This window comes from Contarinia nasturtii, unplaced genomic scaffold (genome assembly GCF_009176525.2).
Source record: "Contarinia nasturtii isolate CC-2019 unplaced genomic scaffold, AAFC_CNas_1.1 Cnas_scaffold_864, whole genome shotgun sequence".
Lineage (NCBI taxonomy): Eukaryota > Metazoa > Arthropoda > Insecta > Diptera > Cecidomyiidae > Contarinia > Contarinia nasturtii.
The window spans coordinates 1,786,747-1,804,419 of NW_022198211.1; the positions used below are offsets into that span (position 1 = coordinate 1,786,747).

Here is a 17,673-nt window from a genome sequence, read left to right on the forward strand (position 1 = left end):
TCATATCTCGGCCACTTTTCGATCGATTCCAACAATTTTTTTTTCAACACTATCTACCCGAACTCCAGTTTCCGAATATGTCATTTTTCGGAAAATTGTTTCTGGTTTCGGTGGTCAAAAATGGACAAAACCAAAAATTTACCTTTTTTTTGAAACGCCACCTAGCGGTTAAATTTTGAAATTTTCCAATTTTTTTGCGGATTCTTAATTTGGTGCCCGAACACTACTAAAATATGCAAAAACCCTTTTTCAAAAGTCAGCGGTATCGATTTTCATTTCTTTACAGTATATATAGAGTGACGCAAAATATACATATATTTCATATGTATGTTGGTATTGCGTCACTTGGGGGACTCCCGTCCCCCGTGATATTATTATAGAATTCAGTCGTTGAAAAGTTTGAATGAAGCCCCTTAGTTTCTGATATAGAATTCCATAGATATAGATTTTATGTAGTTCAGTAAAAAAAAATGTTCAAGTTCGAAAAAAGTTCCTCTTTGTTTCTGTGTTAAAAGTGTTAAAAAATTAAAAAAAAAACATTTTGCTTCAATTTAAAATGTCTAGTTATTTTTATTTCATACAATTTTAAATGTTATTCTAAATTCATTTTTTAAAGTTTAATTTAAATTTATCGAAACTAGAAATATTCATACAATACCATTTTGCTGTCAATTTATTTTTCTGGTATTTCAATAAGTACTCAACTATATAATACAATAGCTAACAGATTTCGTAAATATAATTCTAAATGTTTTAGGGCGTTTTTTTATTCAATGTATGCCAATTTTTAAGATGATTTTTAATACTATTTTTTTTAAATATTGTATCAATTGAAATAATTTAAGTCAACATATCCGGTACTCTTTTCTTTCGTTATGATCTTTCTCAATTTCTGAGATCAAGATTTCAATAGTTATAATAATTATAATAAATGCATTTGAATTTGTTTTTATATCTTCATTGTTGTTTCTTCGTTTTGGATTCAGGAATGAAAGTGGAAAACAATAAAAAAAATAAATAAATAAAAAGAAAAACAAATAACGTAAGGAGATAGCCATTTAGGCACTTTAAAGTTTCTTAATTCTTACACTTGATTTTTGCACGAAAATAAATAAATAGAAATCTAAACGAATTTATTTCAACATTTATATAAACATTCATACGTATTTTTTACATTTTGTAACATTCAAATCGCTCATTAAATCAATATTGGTCGGTCCATTTTCTTATATCTGTTATATAACTGTTTCTTTTCTATTTTTCATACTCGCCGCTTCTTACCATTAGAAATTCTTAATTCTTTATCGTAACATTTTGCACCTGAGCTGAGAGTTTGAAAATTCTCCCTCTCCTTCTGTTCCTTCAAAAAGTGATTACTTTCCAAAAGAAATGGAAAAATAACAATTTATATTGAAATTTGCCACTAAAGTAGCATCGTCCATCATTTGATTTATATTTGATAAGATTCTTTTCATAAGTGTTCGTCTAACTCGAAGGTTTTAATGAATACAAACATGAAAACCTATCGAATTCAACACTCGATCAGATTACTTGATACTTTTTGATGGGCATTTTAATGTCAATAGAAAATGGGAGAAACTAAATGGTCTGTTGTCGCTTATTTGATATGTTACGTGTTTATCTTAATAAAAACCACAACGAGAAAAAAAAACAGACGATGTGTAAAGTTATTGCATGAAAAATGTCAACAGAACTTTAGTATTGAGGAATGTGAGTGGGAAACTCTCCATCGTCGGATGTCTTCGAATCGAATTCGCACCATAAGAAATTATTTAGTTTCTGTTTGCTATCACAGATAAAATATAAATGAAATTTCATAATTCTTTTGTTATATTTTTTTTTTGCAGGAAATATGGTCAGATATCCATCGCTTGGATTCATCAAAGCGTATAGATCCATCTGACGGTATTGCCTGTTTGTTATATTATTGAACTTTATAATAGTTTCTTATTTTCTACCAAATATATTCATTTGAAAACATTCAAAATTATTCTCATTATGTTCGATCATTTAATTAATAAAGTTTTAAAATTTATTTGTTTTTTTTTCTTCGTTTGTTTGTGAGACGCACCGATGTCGCAGCGATTTCACGGAATCAATACGAAATGCATTTCTTTTTGTTTGAACCTGACACAAACATTTAAGATAATACGAAAAATAACTTATGGTCGTACATTAATCATATTGAAATGAGTGAATTGAAAGAATTTTTAACTTTTTGTCTAATGGAATTGATGTTCGATGGCAACTTTTAATGGTATTGAGTGTGAATGTGACATAAAAATCTGCATAGCATTATCAAATAAATCGGTCTGCGCCAAGACCAAATCAATTCAAAAATTATTCAATGGACAGAGCTGTAAATTGAGCCAAAAATCAAAAATTTTGTATGGAGGGTAGCTCTAATTTTCATTGAAATTTCTTCAAACTTTCATGATGTTATTTTTTTTTCTTAACCCGGATGGGAAATCTCGATACCATAAACTTTTTTTACCACTCTAGTGCGCGCACTGCCAGAGTGAAATTCAGAGCTCAATCAATGGAAACGGTTTCTGGACCGATGATCATGGTCTTATCTTATGAACATTTGCTATTGCAAATTATTATTAGTAATAAGGTTTTTCATAAATTTTCAGTGTCTAATTAAAGTCTATCATGAAAAAAAGTATCTAATGCTTTAAATAGTAGTTTTGTGTCAGGTTTTTTGTTTAGGTACTAAGCACACTCTCATTTGGTTGATTTACTTACATTATAGGGACGAAAAAGTGGATTGTAGAATTATGCTTTTTATCTTTCTATTTATATGTACAATAATCTTATTTGATGTGCAAGTGACCAAATGATTGATAACTCGTGTACCAAAATTAAATATTTTATTTTTTGAATAAGCTTGCGATCAACCAAAATCGATTCATAGTACGTATTGAAATGATACACAGTAAAACTAACAGATCATCGTCTGGCTTTCTGAAACTTAATTTTTAAATCGAATCAAAATGTTTATCAATCGTTCGGTCACTTTTTTCATAAAATTAACTTTTTTATTTGTATTATTCTGCGATCAACAAGCTTAGGCGCTAAATTGATGGATTCAGTTTTGACTTATCAACTTTTGATCAAAATTGACACAATATAGGTCACATCGGGTTATAAAAACACTTAAAAATATGATGATTTTACATTTTTTTTTCCTCTTGAAGTTCCTATGCTGAGAATTACGTAGAAACATATCTGACCATTTGGTTTAATATACTTTTTTGGGCCTGTTTTATTGTGCTTTTATGAAATTGTATTTAATTTCATTGGCATTTAGTAATTCATTGCACAAAACATATTATATATGAGAATGAAAATGGTTTAACGAATCTGATCATCTAGTCTCGCTTACAGAAATTCCCATAAGCGAGAATATGAAATTAGATTCCCTCTTACCCTTTGCTGACTCAAAAATTGCCAACAAATACACAACTGCCAGTCGTTTTTCATCATCATAAATCTCAAGTGGTTTTGCTTTTCTAATTGGTTAAAGCAGTACTTCAGTGCCAAAGCCACACACAATCATGGTGGAATTTTGTATTTGAGTTCAAGAAAAAAGATTAAGTCAGCTGGAAAATATTTGGAGATTGACGTGATTGCAAAAGGAGTTTCAAGAGATTTTTTTCTTCTATTATTGTAGATGAAGAATAATCGAATTGCCATTATAGTTATCAATTAGTGTAAAACGGAGATAAACTAACGATAAAAAGAAAAAAAAATAAATAGATAAAAGAAATTGTCTCTAGTAATATCGATTTTTGAATCTTGTTCTCTTATGTAACTAGGCGTGCATATGTACATATTTCGTTATAACTTAACCCTCAAAGTTGATTCTTATCTCGATCGAAACTGAAAGCTTTTAAAATGCCTCTGGGTCTTTGTCGGGGTACACTTTGTTGATCAAAGCTGGCGGCTCGACTTCGTGGACGATGCACCCGATCGATTTCCAGTTCGCTATTTTCAGTGTCTGTGTCCAAGGTGTCACTACGTAAATGAGATCGATGCCGTGCACCCGACGAGCTCTCGTTCGGTTCGCTTGCTTCTGAACTGAGTGGTTCATCTCGTCGACTTTCTCGTCGATTCAACTCGGCCGCCAACATTCTAATTTCCCAATTATCCGGCTGCAAATCTTCGTCAATATCCACATCTTCGTCATCTTCTTCTGCCTCTTCTGAAAGTATTATAAATGTACCAATGTGAATTAAAACATTTTAAATGTATTGAACATTAGATTAGTTAACCTTCTTGAATATAATCGTCGACCTCTTCGTCTACTTCATGTACATCGTCATCAATGCTAGAACTTGTATCGGAGCTAGTTTCAATATTCAGAATTACGGAGTCAGACAATTGTTTGATATTTCCAGCAGCGTCAATAATCATGCTCGAGCTGTTTCGTAGATGCGATAAATTCGTTACAGGCTCGAGACATGTTTCTTGATCAGTACTCTCTTGTTGCTGTTGTTCCAATTGGCGTCGTCGACGCGGTGAACTTCGTTTCTTTGTTTTTGCTTTAATCCGATTTTCTCGCTCACTATCAGGCGGCGATGATGCAAAAATTGTATCCAATGAATCACCGCGCTAAAATTGAATCATTTCCATTTGACTTTTATGTTTTCTCTTTATATGAAAAATATATTACCACAAAGGGAATATCGCCAGAGGATCCTGTGCTTCCATTTCTAGTAGAGGCAGCGGCCATCATAGCGATTGTTGTTGGTGACACATTTTCAAGCTCTTGAATTCGATGTTGTAGCTGATTTATCAATTGATCGCGTTGACGTATCTCAAGATCCAGCGATTGAAAATGATCTTCAAATCTGGTTTGCACATCCAGTAAATGTGTCTGAATCACATGCTTTATGCCTATCAATACTTCGCTAAAGAGCTCGTGTTCCTCAAATGAACCTACATTCCGAAAATGAGTTTTGTTAAATTGAAACGAAAATAAAAGAAAACCATCGATTAAATGGATGCATTTCAAATCGTATGCAAAATCCAATTAGAATAAAATCAAACACATTGCTCTCAACGAGCACAAAATACGAATAATGTGTTATTTTTTTTTGAAAACGAAAAATGCATACGAAACCAAAAACAAAAAAATCGGATCATAAGCGTGTGATTGCTTAGGTTGTTGAATTTGTATAATACATAAGCTGATCAAAATCAGAGATGTTGGTCGTGCAAATGCGTGCTTTCGTGCCAATCGCAGTATTTCACAAAAGAAAATAATAATTAAAAAACGAAAAAAGAAAGTAAAATTAATTAGTAGTCGGTACTACCCCGTTACCCGAAACTATATTTGACATTACTTGAAGCCACCGACATAAACTTTAGGTTAGCAAGTTTCAAGCACTTAAAGGTAGCCATACTTTATTACGAAAACGGGGAAACACCTTAAAAAAATATTTATTAAAAAAATCAAAAGAAGTGCGGATCCTAATCAAAAACAAGAAGAACGAAACCGATAAAAATATATAAGTGGAAATTTTATATACACGATTATATACATCATTTATAAATAAATGTCATTTGTGTTTGCATTTGTCTGTGGTCACATCAAATCTAAAGCATTTGTTCTCAGGTCGGGTGATTCAAAACTTATTTTTGTGTTGGAGAAGCGGGAATCTGCAATACCTTTCGTTTCTTGTCTTATTAATTCGTTTATGGGATGAAATTATAATAACAATAAAAGGGTTTATGTGGTTATGTTGATGATAATGATGATCGATGCATAATATATACAATTTTGCCTACAGCCTTCGGCACATGAAAAAAGATAATGAATTTCACAAAAAAATCTCCTCATTTCGCTTCAAATTCATTGTTTTTCTTCGTTACAAGGTCTTATATGATAGGAGCTAAGGATCATTCTCAAGTACAAATTGGTTTAATTTTTGAATTTGTGTTGTTTAAAAAAAAGATGGAAAATATGTTTATTTTAAAATTTCGATATAACAAATGTTAAATAGCATGTGATGGTGTATTTTGCGTGTTTTTTTTACTGGTTGACTAATGAAGATGAAAAAAGATGTGACACATAAAAATATTTATAGCACTCAAAATACAAATAAGTAAATAAAATATGTGGATGCAGTTAAATAAAATCAATCGAAACATATCTAAAAAAAATGAGAACGTTAAAAAACTAAGAGATTAAAATGATGGATGATTGATATAGTTTTCATTATGATATTTTATTTACCTTTAACCTTAATTTTATTAGTGATAAATGGATTTGTAGACCCCTTCAGTGGACTGGAGTCTTCAATTTTCTGGGGCGAAACGCTCCCAAATAGTTGTTGTGACTGAAATTGTGGCGATGATATTTGTTCTTGTGTTAAGAAAATATCATCGGTAATCGATATATCTTCCTGTAAACTACTAGCTTTATTATTTTTACTGTCGGATAATAATAAAAAAGAGTGATCAGATTGAATGAATTGTTGTTGTTCATGATGTTCGACTTGAATGAGTGTTGTCGACGTTTCGTTTGATGATTGTGCGCTCGACAGCAGTGGAAATGGATTACGGTCATCGTTCGCACTGTGCGCACTATTCGGTGGACTGGAAAGAGTTGAATTGAAGGTTACGCTCTTCATAAATTTGCTGTGTCTAGCAACGTACCCTTCGACGGTCGGTGCACTAAGCAATCCCTTTAATTCGTCCGGTTCATTAGTCCCTAATTTTGGTTGTTGGTTCGGTGTTGCACCCTTCTCTTCCGTTAATTTCTTCAAAATACTTTTCAATTCACGCCGCTCTAGTGTTTCATTCGATTCCGGGCTGACGGGTGTTCGTGGCATATTCAATGGAGCTATCGGTACAATTGTATTGGTTTTATTCATATAAGTTGTTGGTGCGACTGTTGTTATTGTTGATATTTTTGATCGTATCATGCCCGATCCTTCGCTATGGCTTCGTATCAATGGTTCTGGTTCATTTCCATCGCTCCAATCAGGGCAATCAAGGCTAAAGCTTCGTGTTTTCATAACCGATTCTAATTCGGCGAGTTTTTGGCGTTCATTAAGGATTTTTAATTTTTTGACAAACGGAAGGCCCCCATATTCCGGTGATAAATCATCAACCGATCGATAAATTTTCTGTTCGCCTTGTGATTTAAGGCATCTTGATTTAAATTTCGATTTGCTACCAGGTGGCCATTCAGCATGTCGAATTTCACTATCACTTGTGCAAATACGTTCGGTTGCCTTTACAATCAATTTATCACTTTTTTGTGCGATCTTTAGCGGTGCCAACATTGTATGGCTTGTTGTTGCTATTTCACTCGTTGGAATCGAAACTCTTGCGCTTGTTGTTGGTCGTATTTTAGCTATTTTAATGGGCGGTTGTTGTATATGAGTTGGTGATGATTCGGCAAAACTATTATTTAAACTTGCATAACTGCTGCCACCACTTAATACAGTCGCTAGTTTTAGTTTTGACCATGGTTTTAATTGTGCTGTTTGTAAATCTTCACTTTTGGCATGTTGGTGACTCAATTGTTTTATTTTATTTTTAAACGATAGAGAACTGGATTGTTTCATGGACTTTCCATTTTCGCTACTTGATGGGCCCGCCATTGCAGTACTGCTAGCTACGCTTGGAACGGTTTCAATAAGTTTCTCTTTATCATCGCTGGTCGATTTGTGCTCTTTGTTGGTGCACGTTGGACTGCTGGCAGTTATTGATGATATAAATGGTACCTGTTTACTCTCCGAATGCTGTAGACTTTTGATGCGATCACGAAATGATACTTTTGGCTTAGAGCCGCTTGCAACTGGTGTCGGTGCCGGCACCAAACCAACCAAAACACTGGTCGTTGTATTCGTTGATGCTTTCAAGGAACTCAACATGGAATTTGATGCTACTGCATCACTTATTGTCGTTACAGCCGTTTGTGGTGCAGACTAAATTAGATTTTTTTCAATTTTTTTTTTCATTTTGAATAAATATATAGAAAAATTAAAAGTTAAACAAATTTTTTGTAGACAAAAATGTGATGGTTTTTTTTTTGAAAGAAATTACCTTCACTTGTGATTCTTTGGCTAAACGTTCTTCTTTGGCTTTAAGCAGTAATAAACGTTTAATAAGCGGCAAACCAGGACCAACAACGTCCGGCGTTTGTTGTTCGTTTTCTTCTTGAATTGATTGCTGTGGCGAAACAGCAGATCTAACATGAGTATTTTGTGGTGATGATAGCATTGGTTGTGCAGGTTTTACAGCTCGCTCTTCGCGATCCTAATGATCAGTGCATTTCGTGTGTAGTTTTCAAAATAAATTACACACGCACAAATGTGTACACGTAACATAAGGAGAATACATCAAGTACGGAAAATGATACAAATAATACCAAAATGAAAATGATAAAACATGTGTTTTTGCACCGGACACAAATACCAGGGGTGATTGGGTTTGGAGAAAAAAGAGAGAGAGAAAAGAGGAAAAACGACACATTGTCTAATAAGCAAACATACATGGGTGGGTTTTTAATAAACTATTTTCAAATTAATCATTTTCTCTCAATTCAATGTTACTAAGTTGAATCGACAATGTGGAGAAAGAGATTTTTTTGGAGATCTTTAAATTTAGCCACATAAATTCAATATTACTTTTGCCATTTTACTCCAAAACAAGGTAAAAAGGCCGATATTGTTGTCTAAATGAAATCTCTTTCTTCATATTCGTACATTTTCAATACTAACATTTGTTATTTACAAGGACGATGGAAATTAAAATAAAAAGCAAAAAGTTGCACAGGATATAAGCCAAAACAAATTAAATCAAATTAAAGCAATCCATTTGATAATGGAGTTTATAGTACAACATCAGGTATATATTCTTATGTGACTTTTATGTTCGAATACTTGTTAAATAGGAGTGTCTAAGATCGATGGGACTACGATGGCTTTGTACTATTTATCGAAAATTACGGGCGACATAAATACTCTGGAAGAATTTTTCTTTGCTAACTGCTGAATGTTGTTCAATTCTATATTAAAGTCATGCTGTTTACAGCAAATCGGGAACGTCAAATATAAAACGTTGATTTTAACTATGAAATGTTTAAATCATCAGATAAATTCTGTCAGGAGCTTTTAACCAAAAATGCATGACTTTCTATACTAAATGTTGATGTCAATTACTCAAGATTCAATCAAAATAGTACTACTCCACTGAATTTGGAAATATTATTTTCGTAACTATAAGCTTTTTTGCCTTTGAAACAAAAACAATTAAAAAAATGATTTTAAAAAACACTTGCTTTCTTCTGAATATCATGATATGCCATAATGGTGAATGTCGAATCGAGATATGTACAAAAAAATTGCAATATTTTCGGCGAACAGAGAAAAGAAAGCGGTTAGCATTCGATTTTTTGTTGTCGAGAATAAATATTTTTACAAGTTTTTAAACAAAATCAAAAGAGCAAAGAAAGTTTCGAACAAAAAATCAAGTATAAACCATGTCCAATTGTATAAATAAAACACAAAATGCAAATGTAAAACCAACTGACTTGTTTTTCCTTGAGCAATCGAAGTCGATGCAATAGTGGCAATCCAGCTCCAATTGGACTGGGTGTTTTGTCTTTTTCATGGGCATGCTGTGCTTGGTCGGCGCTTGTTTCTTGTATTTCATCGGATCGAACACGTGGCATTCGGCGTAACACTCCCTTTGGACCTTTTAAGTGAAGCGGTTGTAATTCAATCGATTCGTTGCTCCTTCGACCCGTTGCCCTAAATCATAAAAACCAAATGTGTTATTTGTACAAAATGTCATTTAAAAGAGAATCGCCATCTTTCTTTGCTCACCATCTGGACTTTTTTAACACATTTTTTATCCCCTTGACATCGCTCCGTAGTTTATCTACAATGCGTTTTTTACTATCACTACTGTTATCTAGATTTTTATTGCGAAGATGCACGTTACTTGCAATACTTTCACGCTCGGCCACATTTTTAGCGTGCTTCTTGTTGACACATCGCACTTCCATCAAACGTTTACGTCCTAATGTTTTTAAAATTTCTTTTGCTTCTGGATAGTCTTGCATGGCGGCCAACACGTCCTCACGAGACAATGAAAACAATTCCGAATAACCAACTGATCGAACATCTGCCGTTCGCCTGTTCCTCGTATGAAGGATTGGTTTTTTGATAATATGGTTATTTGAAATTCAATTATTTGTGGAAATACTTACTTGTTCAAACCATCCAAATTTAGGATGCCGATTTCGCCAAAAAAATCACCCGCCTTCATTGTAGTTAGTACTTTTCCGGTTTCGCTAAGCACTTCCAAAATTCCATCGGCTATGATAAACATTTCACGTGCGATTTCACCCTTACGACATATCGAATCGCCAGGCGTAAAAATGTACGCTCTCATCTTCAACACTAAATCGTGTAGAAATTCTGGTTGACATTCTTGAAAGAGACAGCATTCGTTTAATATTATTCGTTATCAGGTAAAATAGCACAGGTATTTCATTCTTCGGTCCGTCGTTTATTTGAACCGAAGAATGAAGTATTCTTTGACTGAAGAATCCCTTACCTTGAAAAATTGTCACCTGCAGCCAACGCAACAAAAGGAGCACATATTTAAAAGACAAACAACAAAATAAATGGTAAAATTCGTGTTATAATACATATATGGGAAACCACATAAAATAAGCACGAACGACACACACACACATACATAAACGAACACAACTCAAATATATACGAATGGAATGAACAACTTGCGCACAATGAACAACTTCAAAGAAGTTGAATTGCTTCTGAAGTTTTCGAACATAATTTACGAGTGTTTCTTTTTTCTAAGCAAAATAATATCAAATGTGAAAGGTAAAATACGAGTTGATTTATGTGTTCGGTTCAAAGTGAAACCATTTTTGGATTTCATTATATCGAAGAACATGTTTGATAATTCACACAAAGTTCATAGTGTGAACCGTTTTTTTCATCACACTTTTTTGCTGAGAAAAGAGTTTCGGCTGAGATCGTATTCTGCGAAAAAGCTTGACGAAAGTTTCTTCAAATCATTATAATTAATGAAAAAAATTACTGCGCTATTCGTTTTACATTGAACAAAAAATGAGTAAAAAAGATGCTAGCATGGAAATTACATTATTAAAACAAACACAAGAAAGGAATCGAGTGAAATATAGTCGCAAACCTTTTTTAGAACGTTTAAATTAACATGAAGTGCCAATTCAGTTTTTAGTTTATCGGGTAGTAGACCTAGAGCCGTATTGATATCACCACCACCTTGGATTCGTCCACGTGACCAGCTGTAATCGTACCAACGTAGCACACGTCGTTTCATACCACCGGGTACCTATGATGAGTTCGGATGAGAAAAATGTGATAAAATCAATGAAGCACATTGATATTGTTCAAATGTTAAATATCTCACCTTATGATGTCGCATATAGGTTTTTGCACCATCCAAAAGTCTTTCGAATTCCAGTCGATTTGCATTTCGATTGGTTATCACATTACCCACTTGACCGACAATCGTTGCAAATATGAATACACCGATTAAATAGCTGACAATCGTAAAGATGTATCTGGAAAACGAACAAATTCAAGTGAAAAACTTAATCATATGGAATAAATCGAATTTTTTTCATTGCTTATGCACATCAATCAATCGAATTTTCACACAGATGTCAAAGCTTTCGAAATTGTTTGTGTTTATACTGTTGTTTTTTCACCCTTGTATTTTTTCATTGATTTTGATATATCATGCGATCAAGTTTCGTGGCATTTTTTACAAGCTACTTTTTGCAATCATAAAAAAATAAACCAAAAGGAATAAATTGAATAAATGAACCCACACTGACATGGATTGGATAAATGTTATCGATATATTTTCATTGGTACTAACTGAAGGCTGTCACGCACAATTTCGAAACCTTTGAATTTCGTGGGAGTGAAAACAATTCTTTGTTCAAAAACATTTTAAAATGTTGAATGATGGCTAAAGTATGTTTTTTTTTATTTTAAAAATACTGTATCATTCTGTTCATACACTTTTCATATGACACCACTTAACTGAATGAAACAATAGACTCAACACAAAATATGTTCTTCATGTTTAAATGTTTCATAATGAATTTGTATTCTCTCTGTTTTTTTTTATTTTTATTTTTATCAACATTGGTCAAAAAAGCAAAAACACATTTACTTCAGCTCAATCAAATCAATTACGAAATTGAAAAACCGCATGCACCGAATCGATTGCATTCGACAGCAGAATTTATTTTCAGTTAGTGAAAACTTAATCAAATAAATACAAAATCCAAAGAAATCGGCGGACAGCCTTCAGTTGAATCAAACCTATACATTTGAATGATTACTGAATCTTAGAAAAAAATCCCGAAATTTGATCAAACAATATATTTTTATACGTCTACATTCAATTTCATGATATCATCGCTTTGATTAAACCACTTCAAATAGATTCAGCCGAAGTGTGGCTATTCAAAACTGCTGAATCTTGGTTGAAGAGTGAAATATCGAATTGATAGAATGTCAAAGCCATTCAATTCGTTGCTTGGTTTTAATAAATTACCCATAGTTTGATGCAAACTGAAGTAAACGTGACTTAATACCACGGCGCGGTAGCGATCTTGGACCGTCTGGCGAGTTGGATGGTCTTTTTATATACAAATACAAAAAAAATCGTTGACTATAAAGTATGTTCATTGAAAAGTGCAAAAATTAGAAATTCATATGCATTTGCAATGAACTTTTTATTCATTGTCGTATACCTTTTTCATATTATATCTGTTTGGTATAATTTCTACAATTAAAATGAGTTCAAGAAATATAAAAAAATTGTGAGTGTTAATCGCCATGTAACAGGGCTGGCAATCGCAAACAAACATGATAATTGAAAAAGATGGCAAAATGTCTTAATAGGCAAATATGAGGAAGCGCTGCGGAGAATCTTCCTCTTCATTTGAGTATGTTTACGATTTTTTACATCAGGAAATATCTTTATGGGTATAAATACTTTTGAGTGTGACTTCTAATAAGCATGATTGATCTTGTTAGTTTTCCTCCTCACCATTCATACCCCTCAAAGTAACCTTCTCTGTTATATAGTGGCCTATAATCAAAATTGCCTATTTTTCTTCTTCTTTTTACATTTTTGCGCCATCTATCTATAGACTTGCAGTTTTGTTCAATTACAATATAATTTCATTTTAGCGAAGTCACGAACCAATATCATAAAGTTTCGACAACACATGAATTCATACGACTTACTGCTTATAGTACCAAACTTAAACATGTTAGGCATGTTTCTTTTATTGCGAATTCGATTATACTGAGATATTTTAAGGCAGCTGAGCCACTATTTAAATCTAAGTGAACGAGTTGAATCGAAGAAAAAAAGCGTTTCTCTCTTTCTCCTGTAAAATCTCATTACAATTTGTGTGCTTAACTGTAATTTTTCAAAAAGATTTACAGCATTACTGACGACACTCAATTAATTTGCTCCATGTAATACATTTCACACTCTCGCAATATTCCAAACTTTTGCTATTTTCATTGTATTTTGACAACGGGCACACATTTTGCAATATATAAACATTCGGGAGTTGACTCTGTTCCACAGTATTTGAGATCAAACCGAGAAAGTGGTCTTTCAACTCTTTGTTATAAGTGTTTTTTTTTTGTTTTCAAATTTATTACTTTTCATCCTATGGCGTTTGAAATGTTTATTTCTTTGGTGTTGCGAATAATCGCAGTAGATCTATCATATTGGCCGCACCGAAATCAAATAAATCGAAACGAAAAAGTTTTTATGGGTCTCGTGAAATATTGCACAATACAACTTTAATACTTATTTCTTGCCAATTGCACGTGGCACCACCACATCCACGGCCATGACATGTTATACAAAAACAATTTATTTCCGATTTTTTTTTATCGTACACCGTACAGCAATAGTTTTTTTTGCTATTTTCCACTTTTCACTTTTAAATTGTGAACTATGGGTGTATATAGCTATCAGCATATTTGTAACACAGTTTGTGGGAATTAAAAAAATAAATCTATTGGTTGCAATTGAATTTTTTTATTAGTATCCTCAATGGATACTCAATTTGTTCGAGTACACTTTCGAATTTAGCGTTTGTATAATGTGCGTAATTCTTCGTAGTGCGGCAAAAGTGAAAGAATCTATATTTATTTCAGAGGAAGTTTGATTGCATCGGCTGTTACTTACTTTAACCTCATTTTGGATATACACAACGATGTTAGTGTGAAAACAAATTTGGAACGATCTTTTTCACATTTACTGCTTAACGTCCAAAAGGAAAACCAACTCGTTTGGGGCGCTCAAAACTTACTCAGGGCCATTTTTTCTCAAGTATCAATGGATCCATCCCAAAAAAATTATTTTTCATCCTTGTATGGTTCAACTTAGGTCTAGTAAGTGAGTTCTCAATGTCTTCTTCATCGATGCTGATAAAATGGTCATTATGGCAAATAATGGGAAAGTTTATTCAAACAAGAGTTAAAACTGCATGTTACCGTTTTAAACTCAATTTAATTGGACGTTTTGAGAGAGAGAGAGAGAGAGAGAGAGAGAGGGAGAGAGAGAGATAGAGAGAGCGAAAAACGACGAGAAATCCGGTTAAACACGTATTTCAGATTATCTTTCTGAAAAGAGTTCATCCACATCATTGAGCAAATCAGAGCAAATAAAATTCACGTGCTTTTTGTGTTGTTCATCATTGGTGGATGTCTACGTATTTAAATCCACTGTAATGCCATAAATTGATAACGATGTCCATTCAAAATGGCAAAGAACACAAGAATGAATGGTATTGTTTATATTACTATAAAAAGTGAGATTTATTGAATGAAATCCCGAAATCCAATTAACATAACCAACGGATATTTTTACACATGTTGCAATTGTCAATAAATTATTGAACAAGCGCACATATGATTGTCGATTAAGAATTTATTCAAAAAAAAAATCTACGAACAAATTGATACATCATCAAAAATAACGGAGAGTAAACATAAATTGAAAAAAATAGTAGAAAGAGTGGTAATTTAACATGAAAATGGTTTAAATTTGATTGACATATCACTTGTGCAATCAATAAAATAAATAATTTACTCGGTAAATTTTACTGCATGTCTGTACATCCACAATGATGAATGACATTTAATCACTTCAAGCTCATTTAATGTATCAAACTTATGATAACAATCAAATTATATGAAACGTTGTTAAGATATTAAGACGTAGATTTTTTTCCTCTCTGTACATTCAAGTAAAATGAAAACAGTTCATCTTAAGCATCTTCAATTAATCAATGTTGGATGAACTCACAGACAGTATAATAAAAGTTGATGCTCATTCTGCAGAATAGCAGATAAAAAAAGGCATGTCTGTCTGCGTATGTCTGTAAGTGATCAATAAAAAGCTATTATGCGTTCACATCTCATATTTTTGCAACATCCTCCTCTCTATCTGGAAAGCATATGAGTGTGGTTTTTTTTCTTTTTGAAGATTTTTTTGGCATGGAGACGCTGACACAATTCAATATATACCTAGTTAAGGCGTATTGTTGTGCATCCTCAATACGCATTGACTGAAATATCGTGCAAAAAATGGCATGACTTCAATCATTCAAAACCTGTCTATGCGTGATGATTTGTTTTTTTTCTGCAAAATATGCAAAAATTGTGAACCAACAATGATTATGGATTTTGTCGTTCAATATTGTAAATATCAGACAGAAATGTCAATTCATTGTTCGGTCAGGAGTTGGTTCATTTGAAAAGGACAGTTGCCAGGCAAGCAATATTTCATGACAATCATTCAATTTGGATTTTATAGTTATATTTCATCATTCAAATGAAATGCCATTCTGTGTAGCACAATGCATGAAAAATATTAAATTACGCATGAACTCAATAGTAAAAAAAAAAATTATGAATTTCAATTGTAAGAATAAACTCGTCCCGTTTCGAAATTGGATTTGATAAATCAGTAATAAAGAGCAAAGTAGAAGTTTTTTTTCTCTCTCTCCAGAGTCGAACAAAGTCAACAACAACAAGATAAAGTTTAACTGAATTTTCTACTATAAGTCGAGAGATGCCAAGTACGTTTTTTTTCTGTTATGGCAGATGGTGATAGTGGTATAATTTCATTCAGAGACGAATATGCTGGGAGTTAAAAGCATAAGAAACGATAAACTATAGAAATATGAACTTGGGCGGGAATAATTTTTTTTATCGTCTACAATTTATGACGAATAAAAATATGAAGAAACCGAAACCTCAAATGTAAACACACAAAAGCGATTGAATTTCGCATTGAAATACATTTTGAGAATCTGATTCAAGACCGTTTCTTCCCGATTTTCTCTCTCTCTATCTTATTTTGTGTTAGTTTTTGAGTTTGATTCATAACATTCGATATAAGCTGTTGACTTGAACTATTACTTACTCAACATAGAAAATCTTGTGCAAAAAGTTGTTTATTTCCATTCCATATTGTTTTCAATCTCTTGACTATTGAAAGCCCCAAAATTTGCTTTGAATTTAAACGAAAAATGGTTCACAAACACGGATTGAACACTTTTCATTGTCTTTTTGGATTTTCACAATTTTACTTCCTCCGTGCGCTATGATCCGGTAGTTATTTCTCAACCACGTCGAAGGAGTAAATTTTAGTTCAGCAGAATATTCGTTTGAAGTATTATAGTAGAATCCGTTCGCATTTCGGCAACGCCAATATTGCCGAAACAATGAGTTAACCAAGGCAACAAGATTGAACTACCGGAAATAAAGTTGATGCTGAGCAAATAAATCGTTTGTGCTGAAAGCCGAGCGGTGATAAATTACAGTGCGAATCATTCAGAAAAGGAAATTTTTGTTGGCTGTTTTTGTTTTATGCATTTAGCACCATTTATTCAGGCGCTCAAAAAGAGTGGGAGAGAAAAGAACGAAACGAAAGTCAAGTAACATCCCAAAGTGACTCGAGAACAAAACCACATCCCTTGATTGTTTTTTGTCATTCATTGTATTGTGTACAGATTTCTTTTTGTTTTGTGTATTTTTTGTATGCGCCGATTCTTCTCTAATGTAGCACATCTCATGGCGAAAATCTCTATTCTTTGGGTGAGTAGAAAATCTCTGGGATCAATTTTTTTTACAAATTTTAATGTTTTTAATTTATTTATGGACTGTATAGTACTTTTGGGAAACAAAATAGAGCAGGGACAGACATTCATTGAGATTTTAAATTATTCAGATTGATTGAATGTAAAAACGATTCATTTCGTTTTGATGATATTTTCATATCTCATATATTTTCTATCTATTTTTTATCAGCAGATTCAAAAATATTAACTATTTACCAGAAAAACACCCACACAGCCGTTACATATTTTCCACTTGAAATGTATCGGATGTGTGTACGGTCTCGGTAGAACGTAAAGTTGTTTTTATTTACTTTTTTTTGTTAGTCTAGAAAACTGTACTTGGTTGAATTCTAAGTAGGCACATACATGTGTCGCATTCTTTTGAACTTGATAGAGGCCAAATTGGTAGAGTGTAGCAGATTGTCTCGTTGGAAATGTGA

General features: G+C 32.9%; 1 protein-coding gene across 9 annotated transcripts in view; it reads right to left on the minus strand.

Moving 5' to 3' along the window:
- Window positions 1-731: 731 nt before the first annotated feature.
- Window positions 732-17,673, minus strand: part of LOC116342393 — a 47,696-nt gene continuing 30,754 nt past the window's right edge. The window contains exons 9-21 of one of the 9 annotated variants that reach the window (XM_031769987.1): window positions 12,631-12,714; window positions 11,470-11,623; window positions 11,230-11,391; window positions 10,606-10,621; window positions 10,256-10,478; window positions 9,988-10,187; window positions 9,870-9,924; window positions 9,575-9,794; window positions 8,086-8,298; window positions 6,266-7,967; window positions 4,700-4,965; window positions 4,299-4,638; window positions 732-4,228 (exon numbers count right to left, since the gene is read on the minus strand). In XM_031769987.1, the coding sequence (XP_031625847.1) occupies window positions 3,879-4,228; window positions 4,299-4,638; window positions 4,700-4,965; window positions 6,266-7,967; window positions 8,086-8,298; window positions 9,575-9,794; window positions 9,870-9,924; window positions 9,988-10,187; window positions 10,256-10,478; window positions 10,606-10,621; window positions 11,230-11,391; window positions 11,470-11,623; window positions 12,631-12,714 (3,985 nt within the window). In that variant the 3' untranslated portion in view covers window positions 732-3,878. Of the gene's footprint in view, window positions 4,229-4,298; window positions 4,639-4,699; window positions 4,966-6,265; window positions 7,968-8,085; window positions 8,299-9,574; window positions 9,795-9,869; window positions 10,188-10,255; window positions 10,479-10,605; window positions 10,622-11,229; window positions 11,392-11,469; window positions 11,624-12,630; window positions 12,715-17,673 lie in introns of all 9 variants that reach the window. The other 8 variants (XM_031769985.1, XM_031769991.1, XM_031769984.1 and 5 more) reach the window with 8 other exon arrangements.